The sequence below is a fragment of the Scyliorhinus torazame genome, chromosome 25, assembly GCF_047496885.1.
Source record: "Scyliorhinus torazame isolate Kashiwa2021f chromosome 25, sScyTor2.1, whole genome shotgun sequence".
In the NCBI taxonomy this organism is placed as follows: Eukaryota; Metazoa; Chordata; class Chondrichthyes; order Carcharhiniformes; family Scyliorhinidae; genus Scyliorhinus; species Scyliorhinus torazame.
Window position 1 is genome coordinate 24146239 of NC_092731.1, and position 21781 is coordinate 24168019.

At 51.5% G+C, this 21781-nt stretch overlaps 1 protein-coding gene across 1 annotated transcript in view; it reads left to right on the forward strand.

Moving 5' to 3' along the window:
- LOC140402241 (reticulon-2-like) overlaps positions 1–21777 on the forward strand; it is a gene marked incomplete at its 3' end in the record, with an annotated part of 90531 nt that extends 68754 nt beyond the window's left edge. Inside the window, exon 5 of the mRNA XM_072489870.1 lies at positions 21581–21777. Coding sequence (XP_072345971.1) covers positions 21581–21777 — 197 coding nt within the window. The remainder of the gene's footprint in view (positions 1–21580) is intronic.
- Between the last annotated feature and the right edge of the window lie 4 nt (positions 21778–21781).

Consider the following 21781-nt stretch of genomic DNA (forward strand, 5'->3'; position numbering starts at 1 on the left):
GTCCGAAATCAGTCCGAATCCCACTACACACCGTGTACAGTCCGGAATCAGTCCGAATCCCACTGCACACCCTGTACAGTCCGGAATCAGTCCGAATCCCACTACACACCGTGTACAGTCCGGAATCAGTCCGAATCCCACTACACACCGTGTACAGTCCGGAATCAGTCCGAATCCCCCTACACACTGTGTACAGTCCGGAATCAGTCCGAATCCCACTGCACACCCTGTACAGTCCGGAATCAGTCCGAATCCCACTACACACCGTGTACAGCCTGGAATCAGTCCGAATCCCACTACACACTGTGGACAGTCCGGAATCAGTCCGAATCCCACTACGCACCGTGTACAGTCCGGAATCAGTCCGAATCCCACTACACACCCTGTACAGTCCGGAATCAGTCCGAATCCCACTACACACCGTGTACAGTCTGGAATCAGTCCGAATCCCACTACACACCGCGTACAGTCCGGATTCAGTCCGAATCCCACTAACCCTGTACAGTCCGGAATCAGTCCGAATCCCACTACACACCCTGTACAGTTCCGAATCAGTCCGAATCCCACTACACACCGTGTACAGTCGGGAATCAGTCCGAATCCCACTACACACCGCCTACAATCCGGAATCAGTCCGAATCCCAGTACACACTGCGTACAGTCTGGAATCAGTCCGAATCCCACTACACACCGTGTACAGTCCGGAATCAGTCCGACTCCCACTACACACTGCATACAGTCTGGAATCTGTCCGAATCCCACTACACACCGAGTACAGTCTGGAATCAGTCCGAATCCCAATGCACTCCGTGTACACATTGGCAAGTCATGTTGCAGCTGTATAGAATCTTAGTTAGGCCACACTTGGAGTATAGTGTTCAATTCTGGTCGCCACACTACCAGAAGGATGTGGAGGCTTTAGAGAGGGTGCAGAAGAGATTTACCAGAATGTTGCCTGGTATGGAGGGCATTAGCTATGAGGAGCGGTTGAATAAACTCGGTTTGTTCTCACTGGAACGAAGGAGGTTGAGGGGAGACCTAATAGAGGTACACAAAAATATGAGGGGCATAGACAGAGTGGATAGTCAGAGGCTTTTCCCCAGGGTAGAGGGGTCAATTACTAGGGGGCATAGGTTTAAGGTGAGAGGGGTAAGGTTTAAAGTAGATGTACGAAGCATGTCTTTTACGCAGAGGGTAGTGGGTGCCTGGAACTCGCTACCGGAGGAGGTGGTGGAAGCAGGGACGATAGTGACATTTAAGGGGCATCTTGACAAATACATGAATAGGATGGGAATAGAGGGATACGGACCCAGGAAGTGTAGAAGATTGTAGTTTAGTCGGGCAGCATGGTCGGCACGGGCTTGGAGGGCCGAAGGGCCTGTTCCTGTGCTGTACATTTCTTTGTTCTTTGTTCTGTGTACAGTCTGGAATCAGTCCGAATCCCAATACACACCGCGTACAGTCCGGAATCAGTCCAAATACCACTACACACCGTGTACAGTCCGTAATCAGTCCGAAACCCACTGCATACCGTGTACAGTCCGAAATCAGTCCGAATCCCCCAACACACTGTGTACAGTCCGGAATCAGTCCGAATCCCACTACACACTGCGTACAGTCTGGAATCAGTCGGAATCCCACTACACACTGCGTACAGTGCGGAATCAATCCGAATCCCAAAACACACCGCGTACAGTCCGGAATCAGTCCAAATACCACTACACACCATGTACAGTACAGAATCAGTCCGAATCCCACTAAACGCTGTGTACAATCCGGAATCAGTCCAAATCCCACTACACACCGTGTACAGTCTGGAGTCCGTCTGAGTCCCACTAAACGCAGTCTGCAGTCCGGAATCAGTCCGAATCCCACTACGCAACAGTCTGGAATCAGTCTGTATCCCACTGCACACCATGAACAGTCCGGAATCAGTCCGAATCCCACTACACACCGCGTACAGTCTGGAATCAGTCCGAATCCCACTACACACCGCGTACAGTCTGGAATCAGTCCGAATCCCACTACACACCGCGTACAGTCTGGAATCTGTCCGAGTCCCACTAAACGCAATGTACAGTCCGGAATCAGTCCGAATCCCACTGAATGCTGTGTACAATCCGGAATCACATCCGAATCCCACTACACAACAGTCTGGAATCAGTCCGAATCCCACTACACACCGTGAACAGTCCGGAATCAGTCCGAATCCCACGACACACCGCGTACAGTCCGGAATCAGTCCGAATCCCACTACACACCGCGTACAGTCTGTAATCAGTCCGAATACCACTGCACACCATGTACAGTCTGGAATCAGTTCGAATCCCACTGCATACCGTGTACAGTCCAGAATCAGTCCGAATCCCACTACACACTGTGTATAGTCCGGAATCAGTCCAAATCCCACTACATACCGCGTACAGTCCGGAATCAGTCCGACTCCCACTACACACCGCGTACAGTCTGAAATCAGTTCGAATACCACTGCACACCGTGTACAGTCTGGAATCAGTTCGAATCCCACTGCATACCGTGTACAGTCCAGAATCAGTCCGAATCCCACTAAACGCTGTGTACAATCTGGAATCAGTCCGAATCCCACTACATACCGCGTACAGTCCGGAATCAGTCCAAATCCCACTTCACAACCTGTACAGTCCAGAATCAGTCCGAATCCCACTACACACGACGTACAGTCTGGCATCAGTCCGAATCCCAATACACACCGCGTACAGTCCGGAATCAGTCCAAATACCACTACACACCGTGTACAGTCCGTAATCAGTCCGAATCCCACTGCATATCGTGTACAGTCCGAAATCAGTCCGAATCCCACTACACACCGTGTACAGTCCGGAATCAGTCCGAATCCCACGACACACCGCGTACAGTCCGGAATCAGTCCGAATCCCACTACACACCGTGTACAGTCCGGAATCAGTCCGAATCCCACTACACACCGTGTACAGTCCGGAATCAGTCCGAATCCCCCTACACACTGTGTACAGTCCGGAATCAGTCCGAATCCCACTGCACACCCTGTACAGTCCGGAATCAGTCCGAATCCCACTACACACCGTGTACAGTCTGGAATCGGTCCGAATCCCACGACACACTATGGACAGTCCGGAATCAGTCCGAATCTCACTACACACCGTGTACAGTCCGGAATCAGTCCGAATCCCACTACACACCCTGTACAGTCCGGAATCAGTCCGAATCCCCCTACACACTGTGTACAGTCCGGAATCAGTCCGAATCCCACTACACACCCTGTACAGTCCGGAATCAGTCCGAATCCCACTACACACCGTGTACAGTCCGGAATCAGTCCGAATCCCACTGCACACCCTGTACAGTCTGGAATCAGTCTGAATCCCACTACACACCGTGTACAGTCCGGAATCAGTCCGAATCCCACTACACACTGTGTACAGTCTGGATTCAGTCCGAATCCCACTACACACCGTGTACAGTCCGGAATCAGTCCGAATCCCACTACACACCGTGTACAATCCGGAATCAGTCCGAATCCCACTAAACGCAGTGTACAGTCCGAATCCCACTAAACGCTGTGCACAATCTGGAATGAGTCCGAATCCCACTACATACCGTGTACAGTCTGGAATCAGTCCGAATCCCACTTCACACCCTGTACAGTCCAGAATCAGTCCGAATCCCACTACACACGACGTACAGTCTGGCATCAGTCCGAATCCCAATACACACCGCGTTCAGTCCGGAATCAGTCCAAATACCACTACACACCGTGTACAGTCCGTAATCAGTCCGAATCCCACTGCATATCGTGTACAGTCCGAAATCAGTCCGAATCCCACTACACACCGTGTACAGTCCGGAATCAGTCCGAATCCCACTGCACACCCTGTACAGTCCGGAATCAGTCCGAATCCCACTACACACCGTGTACAGTCCGGAATCAGTCCGAATCCCACTACACACCGTGTACAGTCCGGAATCAGTCCGAATCCCCCTACACACTGTGTACAGTCCGGAATCAGTCCGAATCCCACTGCACACCCTGTACAGTCCGGAATCAGTCCGAATCCCACTACACACCGTGTACAGCCTGGAATCAGTCCGAATCCCACTACACACTGTGGACAGTCCGGAATCAGTCCGAATCCCACTACGCACCGTGTACAGTCCGGAATCAGTCCGAATCCCACTACACACCCTGTACAGTCCGGAATCAGTCCGAATCCCACTACACACCGTGTACAGTCTGGAATCAGTCCGAATCCCACTACACACCGCGTACAGTCCGGATTCAGTCCGAATCCCACTAACCCTGTACAGTCCGGAATCAGTCCGAATCCCACTACACACCCTGTACAGTTCCGAATCAGTCCGAATCCCACTACACACCGTGTACAGTCTGGAATCCGTCCGAATCCCACTTCACACCCTGTACAGTCCAGAATTAGTCCGAATCCCACTACACACGACGTACAGTCTGGAATCAGTCCGAATCCCAATACACAACGCGTACAGTCCGGAATCAGTCCAAATACCACTACACACCGTGTACAGTCCGTAATCAGTCCGAATCCCACTGCATATCGTGTACAGTCCGAAATCAGTCCGAATCCCCCGACACACTGTGTACAGTCCGGAATCAGTCCGAATCCCACTACACACCCTGGACAGTCCGGAATCAGTCCGAATCCCACTACACACCGTGTACAGTCCGGAATCAGTCCGAATCCCACTGCACACCCTGTACAGTCCGGAATCAGTCTGAATCCCACTACACACCGTGTACAGTCCGGAATCAGTCCGAATCCCACTACACACTGTGTACAGTCCGGATTCAGTCCGAATCCCACTACACACCGTGTACAGTCCGGTATCAGTCCTAATCCCACTACACACCGTGTACAATCCGGAATCAGTCCGAATCCCACTAAACGCAGTGTACAGTCCGAATCCCACTAAACGCTGTGCACAATCTGGAATGAGTCCGAATCCCACTACATACCGTGTACAGTCTGGAATCAGTCCGAATCCCACTTCACAACCTGTACAGTCCGGAATCAGTCCGAATCCCACTGCACACCCTGTACAGTCCGGAATCAGTCTGAATCGCACTACACACCGTGTACAGTCCGGAATCAGTCCGAATCCCACTACACACCGTGTACAGTCCGGATTCAGTCCGAATCCCACTACACACCGTGTACAGTCCGGAATCAGTCCGAATCCCACTACACACCGTGTACAGTCCAGAATCAGTCCGAATCCCACTAAACGCTGTGTACAATCTGGAATCAGTCCGAATCCCACTACATACCGCGTACAGTCCGGAATCAGTCCAAATCCCACTTCACAACCTGTACAGTCCAGAATCAGTCCGAATCCCACTACACACGACGTACAGTCTGGCATCAGTCCGAATCCCAATACACACCGCGTACAGTCCGGAATCAGTCCAAATACCACTACACACCGTGTACAGTCCGTAATCAGTCCGAATCCCACTGCATATCGTGTACAGTCCGAAATCAGTCCGAATCCCACTACACACCGTGTACAGTCCGGAATCAGTCCGAATCCCACGACACACCGTGTACAGTCCGGAATCAGTCCGAATCCCACTACACACCGTGTACAGTCCGGAATCAGTCCGAATCCGCCTACACACTGTGTACAGTCCGGAATCAGTCCGAATCCCACTGCACACCCTGTACAGTCCGGAATCAGTCCGAATCCCACTACACACCGTGTACAGTCTGGAATCGGTCCGAATCCCACGACACACTATGGACAGTCCGGAATCAGTCCGAATCCCACTACACACCGTGTACAGTCCGGAATCAGTCCGAATCCCACTACACACCCTGTACAGTCCGGAATCAGTCCGAATCCCCCTACACACTGTGTACAGTCCGGAATCAGTCCGAATCCCACTGCACACCCTGTACAGTCTGGAATCAGTCTGAATCCCACTACACACCGTGTACAGTCCGGAATCAGTCCGAATCCCACTACACACTGTGTACAGTCTGGATTCAGTCCGAATCCCACTACACACCGTGTACAGTCCGGAATCAGTCCGAATCCCACTACACACCGTGTACAATCCGGAATCAGTCCGAATCCCACTAAACGCAGTGTACAGTCCGAATCCCACTAAACGCTGTGCACAATCTGGAATGAGTCCGAATCCCACTACATACCGTGTACAGTCTGGTATCAGTCCGAATCCCACTTCACACCCTGTACAGTCCAGAATCAGTCCGAATCCCACTACACACGACGTACAGTCTGGCATCAGTCCGAATCCCAATACACACCGCGTTCAGTCCGGAATCAGTCCAAATACCACTACACACCGTGTACAGTCCGAAATCAGTCCGAATCCCACTACACACCGTGTACAGTCCGGAATCAGTCCGAATCCCACTGCACACCCTGTACAGTCCGGAATCAGTCCGAATCCCACTACACACCGTGTACAGTCCGGAATCAGTCCGAATCCCACTGCACACTGTGGACAGTCCGGAATCAGTCCGAAACTCACAGAAGTCCGAATCCCACTGCACACCGTGTACAGACTGTAATCACTCCGAATCCCACTACACACTGCGTACAGTCTGGAATCAGTCCGAATATACACCGAGTACAGTCCGGAATCAGTCCGAATCCCACTACACACCGCGTACAGTCCAGAATCAGTCCGAATCCCACTACACACCGCGTACAGTCTGTAATCAGTCCGAATACCACTGCACACCGTGTACAGTCCAGAATCAGTCCGAATTCCACTACACACTGTGTATAGTCCAGAATCAGTCCAAATCCCACTACATACCGCGTACAGTCCGGAATCAGTCCGACTCCCACTACACACCGTGTACAGTCTGGAATCAGTTCAAATCCCACTGCATACCGTGTACAGTCCAGAATCAGTCCGAATCCCACTAAACGCTGTGTACAATCTGGAATCAGTCCGAATCCCACTACACACCGTGTACAGTCCGGAATCAGTCCAAATCCCACTACACACTGTGTACAGCCTGGAATCAGTCCGAATCCCACTACACACCGTGTACAGTCCGGAATCAGTCCGAATCCCACTACACACTGCGTACAGTCCGGAATCAATCCGAATCCCACTACACACTGCGTACAGTCCGGAATCAGTCCAAATCCCACTACACACTGCGTACAGTCCGGAATCAGTCCGAATCCCACTACACACTGTGTACAGTCCGGAATCAGTCCGAATCCCACTACACACTGCGTACAGTCCGGAATCAATCCGAATCCCACTACACACTGCGTACAGTCCGGAATCTGTCCGAATCCCACTACACACCGCGTACAGTCCGGAATCAGTCCGAATCCCAGTACACACCGTGTACAGTCTGGAATCAGTCCGAATCCCACTACACACTGCGTACAGTCCGGAATCAGTCCGAATCCCACTACACAACGTGTACAGTCTGGAATCAGTCCGAATCCCCCTACACACCGTGTACAGTCCGGAATCAGTCCGAATCTCACTACACACCGCGTACAGTCCGGAATCAGTCCGAATCCCACTACACACCGCGTACAGTCCGGAATCAGTCCGAATCCCACTACACACCGCGTACAGTCCGGAATCAGTCCGAATCCCACTACACACCGTGTCCTGTCCGGAATCAGTCCGAATCCCTCTACACACCGCGTACAGTCCGGAAGACGTCCGAATCCTACTATACTCCGTGTCCAGTCCGGAATCAGTCCGAATCCCACAGAAGTCCGAATCCCACTGCACACTGTGGACAGTCCGGAATCAGTCCGAATCTCACAGAAGTCCGAATCCCACTGCACACTGTGTACAGACTGTAATCACTCCGAATCCCACTACACACTCCGTACAGTCTGGAATCAGTCCGAATCCCACTATACACCGAGCACAGTCCGGAATCAGTCTGAATCCCACAGCACACTGTGGACAGTCTGGAATCAGTCCGAATCCCACTACACACCGCATACAGTCCGGAAGACGTCCGAATCCCACTATACTCCGTGTACAGTCCGGAATCAGTCCGAATCCCACAGAAGTCCGAATCCCACAGAAGTCCAAATCCCACTGCACACTGTGGACAGTCCGGAATCAGTCCGAATCCCACAGAAGTCCGAATTCCACTGCACACAGCGTACAGTCCGGAATCAGTCCGAATCCCACTACACACCGTGTACAGTCCGGAATCAGTCCGAATCCCACTACACACCGCGTACAGTGCAGAAGACGTCCGAATCCCACTATACTCCGTGTACAGTCCGGAATCAGTCCGAATCCCACAGAAGTCCGAATCCCACTGCACACCGTGTACAGACTGTAATCACTCCGAATCCCACTACACACTGCGTACAGACCGTAATCAGTCCGAATCCCACTACACACTGCGTACAGTCTGGAATCAGTCCGAATCCCACAGAAGTCTGAATCCCACTGCACACTGTGGACAGCCCGGAATCATTCCGAATCCCACTGCACACTGTGGACAGTCCGGAATCAGTCCGAATCCCACAGCCCACTGTGGACAGTCTGGAATCAGTCCAAATCCCACTGCACACTGTGGACAGGTCGGATTCAGTCCGAATCCCACTATACACCGTGTACAGTCCGGAATCAGTCCGAATCCCTCTACACACCGCGTACAGTCCGTAATCAGTCCGAATCCCACTACACAACGCGTACAGTCTGGAATCAGTCCGAATCCCACAGAAGTCCGAATCCCACTGCACACCGTGTACAGACCGTAATCAGTCCGAATCCCACTACACACTGCATACAGTCTGGAATCAGTCCGAATCCCACTATACACCGAGTACAGTCTGGAATCAATCCGAATCCCACAGAAGTCCGAATCCCACAGCACACTGTGGACAGTCCGGAATCAGTCCGAATCCCACTACACACCGTGTACAGTCCGGAATCAGTCCGAATCCCACTACACACTGTGTACAGTCCGGAATCAGTCCGAATCCCACTACACACCGTGTACATTCCGGAATCAGTCCGAATCCCACTACACACTGTGTACAGTCCGGAATCAGTCCGAATCCCACTACACACCGTGTACAGTCCGGAATCAGTCTGAATCCCTCTACACACCGCGTACAGTCCAGAATCAGTCCGAATCCCACTACACACCGCGTACAGTCCGGATGACGTCCGAATCCCACTATACTCCGTGGACAGTCCGGAATCAGTCCGAATCCCACAGAAGTCCGAATCCCACTGCACACCGTGTACAGACCGTAATCAGTCCGAATCCTACTACACACTGCGTACAGACCGTAATGAGTCCGAATCTCACTACACACTGCGTACAGTCTGGAATCAGTCCGAATCCCACTATACACTGAGTACAGTCTGGAATCAGTCCGAATCCCAATATATACCGCGTACAGTCAAGATTCAGTCCAAATACCACTCGACACCGTGTTCAGTCCGGAATCAGTCCAAATACCACTAGACACCGTGTTCAGTCCGGAATCAGTCCAAATACCACTGCACATCGTGTACAGTTCGGAATCAGTCCGAATCCCACTAAACGCTGTGTGCAATCCGGAATCAGTCCGAATCCCAGAGAGGAAAGATTTAAGGTTATTGGTGAAATAGTAATAATAATAATTTTTATTAGTGTCACAAGTAGGCTTACATTAACACTGCAATGAAGTTACTGTGGAAATCCCCGAGTCACCACATTCCGGTGCCTGTTCGGGTACACTGAGGGAGAATTCAGAATGTCCAATTCACCTAACAAGCACGTCTTTCGGGACTTGTGGGAGGAAACCGGAGCACCCGGAGGAAACCCACGCAGACACGGGGAGAACGTGCAGACTCCGCACAGACAGTGACCCAAGCCAGGAATTGAACCTGGGACCCTGGCGCTGTGAAGCAACAGTGCTAACCACTGTGCTACCGTGCTGCCCATAGTTGGAGACAATATGAAGAAGCATCTTTTCTCAGAGCGAGTTGTTGGAATGTGTTGCCTGAACGGGTTGTGGGAAATTCAGTTGTGACATTCGAAAGGGAACTAGCTGAATATTTGATGAGGAGGACAGTTACAAAGCTATGGGAAAGGGGAGGGCAATGGGATAAACTGGATAGTTTGACCCAAGAGGCAACACGGGCATGATGGGCTGAATGGCCCCCTCCTGTGCTGTGTGATCCCATCACTTCATCTGTACGGAAGGGTTTTGGCACTGAAAGGGTTACACTGCTAGACGAAGGGTGTTGCTAGGCAATGCTTCATCTGGGATCTGATTGGCTGTGGAGGATACTGCAGCATTTACAAAGCTGGCTGGTCCCTCCCGGCTCTGTTGAAGCATCAGGAAGGATCCATCTGCCTTACCAGCTGTGCCAAGCAGGAGACCAAGACTTCAGTTACAGTCCTCGAGATGGAGCTCAGGTCCGAATGTCCAGGGATGGAGAGTGTGTGGAACTCTGTCCTCTCCCGAGAAAAGGGTATATTGCTTCGTTCACATTCTGTCGAATAACTCGCTAAAAGCTGCCAGCAGATTGTGGGGAGGGGGGGAGAGACAGACAGACGGACAAAGGGAGAATGAGGGAGAGAGAGGCAGATAGAGACTAAGCCATGAAGATGACGAGATGAGACAAAGGGAGATATAGTGAAGGAGAGAAGACAAAGGACAACAAAGAGAGAAAGGCAAAGAGAGAGACACACAACGGAGAGACAAAGGGAGGGAGAGATAACGGAAGTGATAGAGAGACTATAGGAGAAAGGGAGTTAAGAGAAGAGACCACAAGGGAAAGACAAAGGGAACGAGGGAGACATAGAGAGAGTGAAACAAGACGGGGGATAATGAGCGAGACAGAGAGACAGGGTGGGGGCTACACGGAGGGATAAAGAGAAAGACAGAGAGACAGGGTGGGGGCTACACAGAGGGACAAAGAGAGAGACAGAGCGACAGGGTGGGGGATGAAGAGTGACAGAGACAGAGAAGCAGAGTGGGGGATAATGAGAGAGGGAGAGAGCATGGGGGTTACACAGAAGGACAAAGAGAAAGACAGGGAGACAGGATGGAAGATAAATCGACGGGCAGAAAGGCAGGATGGGAGATAAAGAGAGAGAGACAGAGAGACAGGGTGGGAGATAAAGAGAGAGACAGAGAGACAGGGTGGGAGATAAAGAGAGAGACAGGGTGGAGAATAAAGAGAGAGACAGGGTGGGGGATAAAGAGAGAGACAGGGTGGGAGATAAAGAGAGAGACAGGGTGGGGGATAAAGAGAGAGACAGGGTGGGGGATAAAGAGATGGACAGAGACAGGGTGGGGGATAAAGAGAGAGACAGGGTGGGGGATAAACAGAGAGACAGGGTGGGGGATAAAGAGAGAGACAGGGTGGGGGATAAAGAGAGAGACAGGGTGGGGGATAAAGAGATGGACAGAGACAGGGTGGGGGATAAAGAGAGAGAAAGGGTGGGGGATAAAGAGAGAGGGTGGGGGATAAAGAGAGAGACAGTGGGGGATAAAGAGAAAGACAGGGTGGGGGATAAAGAGAGAGACAGTGGGGGATAAAGAGAGAGACAGTGGGGGATAAAGAGAGAGACAGGGCGGTGGATAAAGAGAGAAACAGTGGGGGATAAAGAGAGTGACAGAGACAGGGTGGGGGATAAAGAGAGAGACAGTGGGGGATAAAGAGAGAGACAGTGGGGGATAAAGAGAGAGACAGAGACAGGGTGGGGGATAAAGAGAGAGACAGTGGGGGATAAAGAGAGAGACAGGGTGGGGGATAAAGAGAGAGACAGGGTGGGGGATACAGAGAGAGACAGGGTGGGGGATAAAGAGAGAGACAGTGGGGGATAAAGAGAGAGACGGGTGGGGGATAAAGAGAGAGACAGGGTGGGGGATAAAGAGAGAGACAGTGGGGGATAAAGAGAGAGACAGGGTGGGGGATAAAGAGAGAGACAGTGGGGGATAAAGAGAGACAGGGTGGGGGATAAAGAGAGAGGGTGGGGGATAAAGAGAGCGACAGTGGGGGATAAAGAGAGAGACAGACAGGGTGGGGGATAAAGAGAGAGACAGAGACAGGGTGGGGGATAAAGAGAGAGACAGTGGGGGATAAAGAGAGAGACAGTGGGGGATAAAGAGAGAGACAGTGGGGGATAAAGAGAGAGACAGGGTGGGGGATAAAGAGAGAGACAGTGGGGGATAAAGAGAGACAGGGTGGGGGATAAAGAGAGAGACAGGGTGGGGGATAAAGAGAGAGACAGTGGGGGATAAAGAGAGAGACAGTGGGGGATAAAGAGAGAGACAGGGTGGGGGATAAAGAGAGAGACAGTGGGGGATAAAGAGAGAGACAGGGTGGGGGATAAAGAGAGAGACAGTGGGGGATAAAGAGAGAGACAGAGACAGGGTGGGGGATAAAGAGAGAGACAGTGGGGATAAACAGAGAGACAGGGTGGGGGACAAAGAGAGAGACAGGGTGGGGGATAAAGAGAGAGACAGAGACAGGGTGGGGGATAAAGAGAGAGACAGTGGGGGATAAAGAGAGAGACAGTGGGGGATAAAGAGAGAGACAGGGTGGGGGATAAAGAGAGAGACAGGGTGGGGGATAAAGAGAGAGACAGTGGGGGATAAAGAGAGACAGGGTGGGGGATAAAGAGAGAGACAGGGTGGGGGATAAAGAGAGAGACAGTGGGGGATAAAGAGAGAGACAGTGGGGGATAAAGAGAGAGACAGGGTGGGGGATAAAGAGAGAGACAGGGTGGGGGATAAAGAGAGAGACAGTGGGGGATAAAGAGAGAGACAGGGTGGGGGATAAAGAGAGAGACAGTGGGGGATAAAGAGAGAGACAGGGTGGGGGATAAAGAGAGAGACAGGGTGGGGGATAAAGAGAGAGACAGGGTGGGGGATAAAGAGAGAGACAGGGTGGGGATAAAGAGAGAGACAGTGGGGGATAAAGAGAGAGACAGTGGGGGATAAAGAGAGAGACAGGGTGGGGGATAAAGAGAGAGACAGTTGGGGATAAAGAGAGACAGAGACAGGGTGGGGGATAAAGAGAGAGACAGTGGGGGATAAAGAGAGAGACAGTGGGGGACAAAGAGAGAGACAGGGTGGGGGACAAAGAGAGAGACAGGGTGGGGGATAAAGAGAGAGACAGGGTGGGGGATAAAGAGAGAGACAGGGTGGGGGACAAAGAGAGAGACAGGGTGGGGGATAAAGAGAGAGACAGGGTGGGGGATAAAGAGGGTGAGAGAGAGCATTGGTCAAACAGCATTTTAAATAGTCAGGATGATGGAATGGAATACGAAAAATTGCGACAGAGATGAGGCTGCAACAGGATGTCTGTGAGACCGAAACAGGCAGAGACGGACGAGAAATGGAGACAAAGAAAGACATGGAGAGGATGAGGTTGGTTTAAGCAATCGACAGAGATAGGCACAGAGACTGGGACAGTTCCAGAAAGAGAAGCAGTGGGCAGCAAATGCCTCTGGAGATCAATTGTTTCAACCCATCTGCTTTACTATGTTTTACTTTCAGGTTTACAGCTATTCCAAATAGTGACAGGTCCCTGAGTCACTCCCTGAGCTGGACACTGACCTCTCACTCCTTAGGTGCCAACCATAGTGCAAGAGGAGGCCATTCGGCCCATTGAAAGAGCATCTTATCTAGGCCCACTCCCCTGCCCTATCCCACCTAACCTGCACATTTTTAGACTGTGGGAGGAAATCGGAACACCCGGAGGAAACCCACGCAGACACGGGGAGAACGTGCAGACTCCACTCAGTCACCTGAGGCCGGAATCGAACCGGGTTCCTGGCGGCGTGAGGCAGGAGCGCTAATCGCTGTGCCACCGTGCCACCCTATGTCGCCAAATAAGAAAATATGCCAAAACCCGTTGCCGAGCGCCTGGGATCTGATCCACCATCCCAATAGACTCAAAATACTGATACAGAGAGGTGGCAGACTAAGAGCGAGGGATTGAGAAACAGGAAAAGGGGCGGGGGGGGGGGGGGGGGGGGCGGCGGGGAAGGGGAAGGAGAAGAAAGAAAAAAAAGGTGGAAAAGAAATGACAGGCGGAGAGATGGAGTGAGTGAGAAGGGAGAGATGAAGAGAAAAAAAGGTAGGAATTTGAGAAATGGTGAGAGCAGAGAAAGATGAGATGCATTGAAATGAGAATGCGATAGATGGGGATAGAGTGGAAGAAGGAATAAAATTCAGGAAGAAAGAGAGGGAGAAAGAAAGGAATCAGAGATGGAGGGAGAGAGAAAGAGAAAATGAGAGAAAAAGGGAAAGGCTTGCAAGAAGTCATCAGGTTCACGAATGCCCCTTTAAGGGAAAGAAATCTGCCGTGCTTACCCGGTCTGGCCTACATGTGGCTCCAGACCCACAGCGATGTGCTTGACTCTCAACAGCCCTCAGAAATGGCCTAGCAAGCCACCCAGTTCAAGGGGCAATTAGGGCTGGGCAACAAATGCTGGCCCAGCCCAGCGAGGCCCACATCCCGTGGAAGAATAAAGAAAAACAGACAAACAGCAATGTTTGTCATTCTACCGCTTAAGACGGAAAATGAGGAAATAGAGTGGGGAGAAAGGGGAATTTAAAAATGGATAGAGAGACCGAGAGGAGATTGCGAGCAGGAGAGCGAGGGCAGAGAGAGAAAAGCTGGGGGGTGGGGGGGGGGAGAGCAGATGAAATGGGGAGAGGAAGGAGACAAAGAGATGGGAAGAGAGTTAAAAGATGGGGAGGCAGGACAGAGAGAGAGAGAAACAAAAATAGTTAAAAAGGCAGAGAGCAGGGGAGAGGGAGGAGGAAGAGTGAACAAAAAGAGATTTGCCGGGGATGCGGCACTAGTTAACTGGCAGGAGTATGTTAAAGCAGGCTGCTAGGTTCGGCACTTTCGGCCCTGTCGGCCTTGGACTGTCTCTCAGCCTCGGTAAGGCTGAAGTGAGTCATAACAATTAATATTTATTTTATTGTGTCCTGGTTATTGCTGCTGCTGTAATTCTGCAGTTGACTCAAAACTGGGATAAAACCAACAAGGAATAGTGTGAGTCCCTGTAACCATGGCAACCGGAACTTGGCAGCGATTGAACTGTTATAATCGTGGCCTGTTGGAGGGATGTGTCACAAATATATTTACCAGTTCCAAGGGAAGTCTTCCCACAGATTTGAATGGTTGGGAGTGAGTTGCGTGAACATTTCCAGCGACTCTTGCACACAAACCTCATCAGATTGGCCATGATCCTATTAAATGGCGGAGGAGGCTAGAGGGGCTGAATGGCTCACACCTGCTCCTTGCTCGTATGGTCGCCAGTACACAGATACTATGCAGCTAGCGTTGCTTCCGACTTTTACGAGACCTTAACATGCAGGGAAACACTTTTCTGACTTATGCATGTTTTAATTACACATTTATGGGTGAGATTTGTCGGAAAGTTCCCTTTCATGTTTGGTGTCTATTTGTCCAAAAACATAATAACAAAGTGAATTAAAAATCCCACAGCAGCACTTGGAATTTAAATTCAATTAACCAAATCTGGAATTGAATATACGAGTGACCATGAAACTATCATTGGTTGTTGCAAAAACCCATCTGGTTCACTAATGTCCCTTTAGGGAAGGAAATCTGCCGCCCTTACCCCAGTCTGGCCTACACGTGACTCCAGACCCCCGCAACTCACTCCCAACCTTCAAAATGGCCAAGCAAGCCACCCAGTTCAAGGGCAATTAGGTAGGGGCAACAAATGCTGGCCTTCCCGTGGAAGAATAAGTAAAGATCTCGGGAGAGCACGATGGCACAGTGGTTAGCAGTGGGACTACGTCGATGAGGACCCGGGTTCGAACCCCACATGGGTCACTGTCCATATGGAGTTTGCACACTCTCCTCGTTTCTGCGTGGGTCTCACCCCCACAACCCAAAGGTGTGGAGGGTAGGCGGATTGGTCACACGAAATATCCCCTTAATTGGGGAAAGAAAATAATTGGGTACTCTAAATTAACTAAAACAATGTAGTTCGCTCTTTAACTGTCCTTTGATCTGGTCTAGCAAGAAATTCAGTTTAAGGGCAATTAGGGATTGCCTTAATTGGAAAAAAAGAACTGGGTGCTCAAAATTTTTTTTTTACATTTTAAAAAGCTTGGGATGAGGCCCCACCATCAGGAGTGGAGAGCAATTGTCATCTCGCACTCACGCCAACTCTCACCTACTGTTCCAGAAGGTTGTGGGGTGAACCCCGCTCCGGGAGGGTTAAGAAAATATCCTTTGATCGCTATTCCAGTGCTGTGCTGTCAGAGGTATTCTCATTTGCATGTCACCCTGTTTGCCCTCTCAGGCGAATGTGAAAGATCGGTTGTCAATAATCGCGGAAGATCTGGACAGTTCTCCCCGGTACCTGGGCCAGTATTTGTCCCTCGACCAACATCATTAAAAATGGACGATTTGATTATTTTCGCAGAGCTGTCTGTGGGATCTTGCTCTGCGCGAATTAAATGCTGGGTATCCTACATTACAATAACCGTTCTTCAAAACAAATTGCACGTGAGGCACTTTGGGGTACCCTGAGGTAATGGAAGGTGTGATATAAATGCAAGTTCTTCTTTTAAAATAAATAAATTTAGAGTACCCAATTATTTTTTTCCAATTAAGGGGAAAATTAGCTTGGCCAATCCACCTACCCTGCACATCTTTTTGGGTTGTGGGGGTGAGACCCACGCAGACACGGGAAGAATGCGCAAACTCCACACGGACGGTGACCCAGGGCGGGGATCGAACCCAAACTGGCTTATTTTAAACTAAGAATAACGCCATTACCACGGCTCACAAAACAAACGTCCTTGGCCAGGACTATCTGGGTCTGGGAGCTGCATTTAACAGTCCCGCTAACGAGCCCCAGTGGTTCTCCGCCCGGTCACCACGGGAACTCACAGAGCCCACAAAGAGATCAATCAGCAATTTCCCCTGTGGTCCTCATGAGGGTTATCACAGTATGTGCGTGCGTATCTGCGCCCCTCCAATTCTGGTCTCTAAAGCATCGCCAACTTCAGTCACTCCACTGGTGACGGCCGTATCATAGTGTCACAGAAAGAGGCGCTTTGGCTCATTGTGTCTACATGGGCCGTCATCACTTCTAACCCCACTCACCAGCACTTGGTCTGTACCCTTCTATGCTAAGGCGTTTCAAGTGTTCTTCTCAAAGCTTCTTAAATGTTGTGAGGGTTCTCGCTTATAGAATAGAATAGAATCATAGAAACGTTACAGCACTGAAGGAGGCCATTCGGCCAGTCTTGTCCATGCCAGCCCGAGGACACCCCGGTGCCCTTTCTAATCCCACCTTCCTGCAACCTGATCCATTGCCCTGCAGCTTCGATCACTTAAAGTACAGATCCAGGTACGTTTTAAAAAGAGTTTAGTGTCTCTGCCTCCACCCACCGGCTCGGGCAGCGAATTCCAGACTCCCACTGCCCCCTCAGTGAAGCAGTGAGTTCGAGATTCCCACCAGCCTGAGCTCTGGAATTGTCCCTAAACCTCTCCACCTCCCTTTTGATCTTTAAGACGCTCCTTAAAAAACCTACCCCTTTGACGAAGCTTTTGGTCACTGGAGCTAATACCTGAAATGTGTCTCAGTATTGTGCCCTGTCGTATAATGCCCCCGGGAAGTGTCTTGGGGGCGTTTTATTGCCTGAAAGATGCTACATAAATATAAGTTGTTGTTGGCTGCCGGGGCAGGCTGCTGAAGTGCTTGAGAGGGGGCTCAGACCCTTAAGGGTTAATCAGTGCCGTGAGGCGACTGGGAACAGAGAGTCCCAGCACAAGAGTGCTGTCGGCTGGACCCAGTGGCAGGTGCTGTCTGAGAGTCTCCTGAAGTTTCTCCCGAGCGCTGGGGGAATAAAGCGAGAGGTGCAGAGAATGGGATGGAAAGGTTAGACTTTTCTCAATGAGGCTACGGACGATATGGGGGGGGGGGGAGGCCCAATATGTGGCCCTGTAGGAGGTTTTGGGGGTGGGGGGTGGGGGGGGGGGGAAGAGGCAGCGGGGCGGATATAAGCGGTACCAGCTTGTGAGAAGTCTTCCTGCCAATGGCAGCTCCTGGCCAGGAGGAGCCCAATCCTTTGTGACAGGCCCGAGGGAGAAGGGTGGTTCATTTTTATTTCGTTTGGCAAGTGTTTCTCAACGTTGTGGTGCTCTGATACATTTGCTCATTTCTGTTCAGTTTATGCTCTCTCTCTCCCCCTCCATTGCTGAGGGCCCCGTCAAACCTCTTTTTTTTTCTCTCTCCCTTTGCAATTCGATCTGATCAGCTGTCGCAGAGGGAGTGGATGCCTCCAGCTGCTCTGCCCTGTCCCCTTGCAGTGAACAGGCTAATTATAGCACTGGAGAAAATACTCAGACTCCTGCACCCTGTGTGTGGCTCACGTACAACTTCAGTAGCCTGAAACGCAGCCCCTGATCGTGCTGGGTGCGTGATTACGGGTCTGCCAGGCGCGTGGAGCTTTGCATATGGAATCATGGAATCCTTACAGTGCAGAAGGAGGCCATTCGGCCCATTAGGTCCGCACCAACCCTCTAAAAGAGCACCCCACCTCGGCCCCGTAACCCCACCTAACCTGCACATCTTTGGAATGTGGGAGGAAACCGGAGCACCCGGAGGAAACCCACGCAGACACGGGGAGAACGTGCAGAGTCCGCACAGTCACCCGAGACTGGAATGAAACCCGGGTCCCTGGCGCTGTGAGGCAGCGGTGCTAACCACTGTGTCACCTGCTGGTGTGGAATTTTCCAGTTCTGTTTCCCCATGTCTTTTCTTTTTTTAAATAAATTTAGAGTACCCAATTCATTTTTTTCCAATTAAGGGGCAATTTAACGTGGCCAATCCACCTACCCTGCACATCTTTGGGTTATGGGGGCGAAACCCACGCAAACACGGGGGAATGTGCAAATTCAGTGACCCAGAGCCGGGATCGAACCTGGGACCTCGGCGCCGTGAGGCAGCAGGGCTAACCCACTGCGCCACCGTGCTGCCATTCCCCATGCCTTTTCATAGGATTTACAGTGCAGAATGAGGCCATTCGGCCCATCGAGTCTGCACCGGCTCTTGGAAAGAGCACCCTACCCAAGGTCAACACCTCCACCCGATCCCCATAACCCAGTAACCCCACCCAACACTAAGGGCAATTTTGGACACTAAGGGCAATTTATCATGGCCAATCCACCTAACCCACACATCTTTGGACTTTTCTAATGGTTCTCATATTTTGTGTTTCAATAAATTGACAGCAGACACTAGGTGTGTACCCAGAATGATCTTAACTTTCAGGGAAGGGAGAGGGTCACGTGGCCACCAGCTGACCCACCCATTCCCCCACGTGGTGAGGGGGGGGGGGGGGGGGGGGGGGCGGTGGGGGAGAGAGGTCCCACAGGACCTCCATCATACCGGGTTAGGGAGGGTGCCATGGGCACTGACTGCTAATGGGCTTTCAGCTCCCACAGACCTTGACTCTGCTCACCAAGGGGCCTGCATCACCCCTGGATGGGAGTGCGGGAATTGTCATTGAAATGCAACTCTGGGGGCTGTCTCCCTCACCCTGGATCCTGAATCCGGGAGGATAGCTTGCGGGAATCACAAAGTGGTCGACACACTCGGGTGGAAAACGTTCTTCTGCATTGAATTGGACAAAACCCCCGCCTTTGGGGAATTTTAGTCACCGTGCCAGTGAGACGTGAAGCTGGTGAAGAAAAGATATCTAGTTTTATCCCTGCCCGACATTGGGTGGAGGGGCTGAGCTTTGAGGAGAGATTGAATCGGGTGGTAACCTCCAGGGCTACGGGCCAAGCACTTGAAAATGGGATTAGTCTGGTCTTTGTTGGCTGACATGGACCCGTTGAGCTCAATGGACTCCTTCTGTGCTGTGAATGTCTCTGAATCTAAAAACCTTACGATGCTATCCCCTCACAGACTGCAGCTGTTAAAGAAGGTGGTTCACCACAACCATCTCATGGACAATAAATGATGATCAAAGAAACTTTCTGTTCTTTATTTATTTACGGGAGTTGGGCATCGCTGGCTGGGCCAGCATTTATTGCCCATCCCTAATTGCCCCCGAAATGGTGATGGGGAGCCTCCTTCTTGAACCGCTGCGGTCCGTGTGCTGTAGGTACACCCATAGTGCTGTTAGGGAGGGAGTTCCAGGATTCTGACCCAGCGACGGTGAAGGAACAGCCGAGGTAGGGCGGGGCGGGGGGGGGGTCATTTTCCAGACATTCCGGCTGCTGGGATCTTCCAGCCCCGCCGATGGTGGCTCCCTGTCGCGGGTGCCCCAGCGTCAGTGGGTATGAAGACCGGGAAATCCTGTTGAGAGAGGCGGGACGAGAAGATCCTGCCACTGGCCAATGGGAGGGGGTGGGGGCACCTCAGCCCGAAAACACGCTGCGGAGCGTTGGGGGTGGGGGGGTCTACAAAATTTAAGAAAAAAACAAAGCATGCAAAAATACATCACAAAAACAGGCGGGGGCGGGTGCGATATAAAATTAAAACATGTCAAATCATGCATCGCAGGACCAGCTGTGTGTTCCAAAGGTTTTGTGCCTCTGTTTCTTTACAGCCCCTCTCTCCAAATCAAATATTACAGACCTAATATCTGCCTCGTTTGATCTGGAAATGGGCTTGGTGTAGATCCAAGTCAGGATGGTGAGTGGCTTGGACGGGAACTTCTCATGTGTCTGCTGCCGTTGTCCTTCTAGATGGTAGCGGCCCTGTGTTTTGAAGGTTCTGCCTTAAGCCTGTTCGTCCCCCCCCCCCCCCCCGCATTAAATTGTCCATTTACACTGACATGAATCACGACAGGTCCCTGCCTGGCGAGCAGAACCCATCAGAGGCGCACAGGTAAGTACAGCCCCTAGGGGGGAGAGGGTCATGCCCAGGCAGCACCCAGGCACTGCCCCTGCCATGGCCCAGGTAGTGTCAGGGAGCAATGCCAAGAGTAGTACCTTGGCAGTGATGGGGGGCAGTGCCAGGGGACGGTGCCATGGCCCAGGTAGTGTCAGGGAGCAATGCCAGGAGTAGTACCCAGGCAGTGCCAGGGGACAGTGCCAGGGGTAGTACAGGGGGCATTGCCAGAGAATAATGCCTGGGGCAGGGCCAGGGGGCATTGCCAGGCGAGGTGGGGGGCAGTGTTCTGTGGTTGGGAGGGAGTGGGGTGGATCTCCAATTTGATTTTTAAGAATTGGGGCACCCTTTAAAACTGGTGTGGGACCTGCCACAGCCCCAACACTGAAATCGCCAAAAGCCATCATTAGATTATTCCCATTTGTAAGTTTTTCATTATCAAGATAACCATCTCATGGTTGGTTTTAGCTAGCACCGCCCACAGATACGTTGGTGGAATACGGGCCGACGTAACCAAAGCAGGAACAGAGCCACCAGCCTCGCCAGCTGCACCAGTGTGCCTGAGAAGTAATCTATTTGTTAAAACCTCTGCTCCTCTCCACAGGAACACACATCTGGAGACCTTTCTCGGGAAACGCGTGCCGGGTTTAAGTCCCGTTCTTCCTTCTCTCACATTGTCTTTTTCTCTTGTTTTCCCGCAGCGACTGACCTTCTGTACTGGGAGGACGTGAAGAAGACGGGCACCGTGTTCGGTGCCATCATCCTCGTCCTCTTCTCCCTCACCCAGTTCAGTGGCATCAGCGTGTTGGCATACCTGACACTGTCCGTCCTCTCAGTCACCATCAGCCTCCGCCTTTACACGTCCGCCCTGCATCTGATCTACAAAACACAGGAAGCCCACC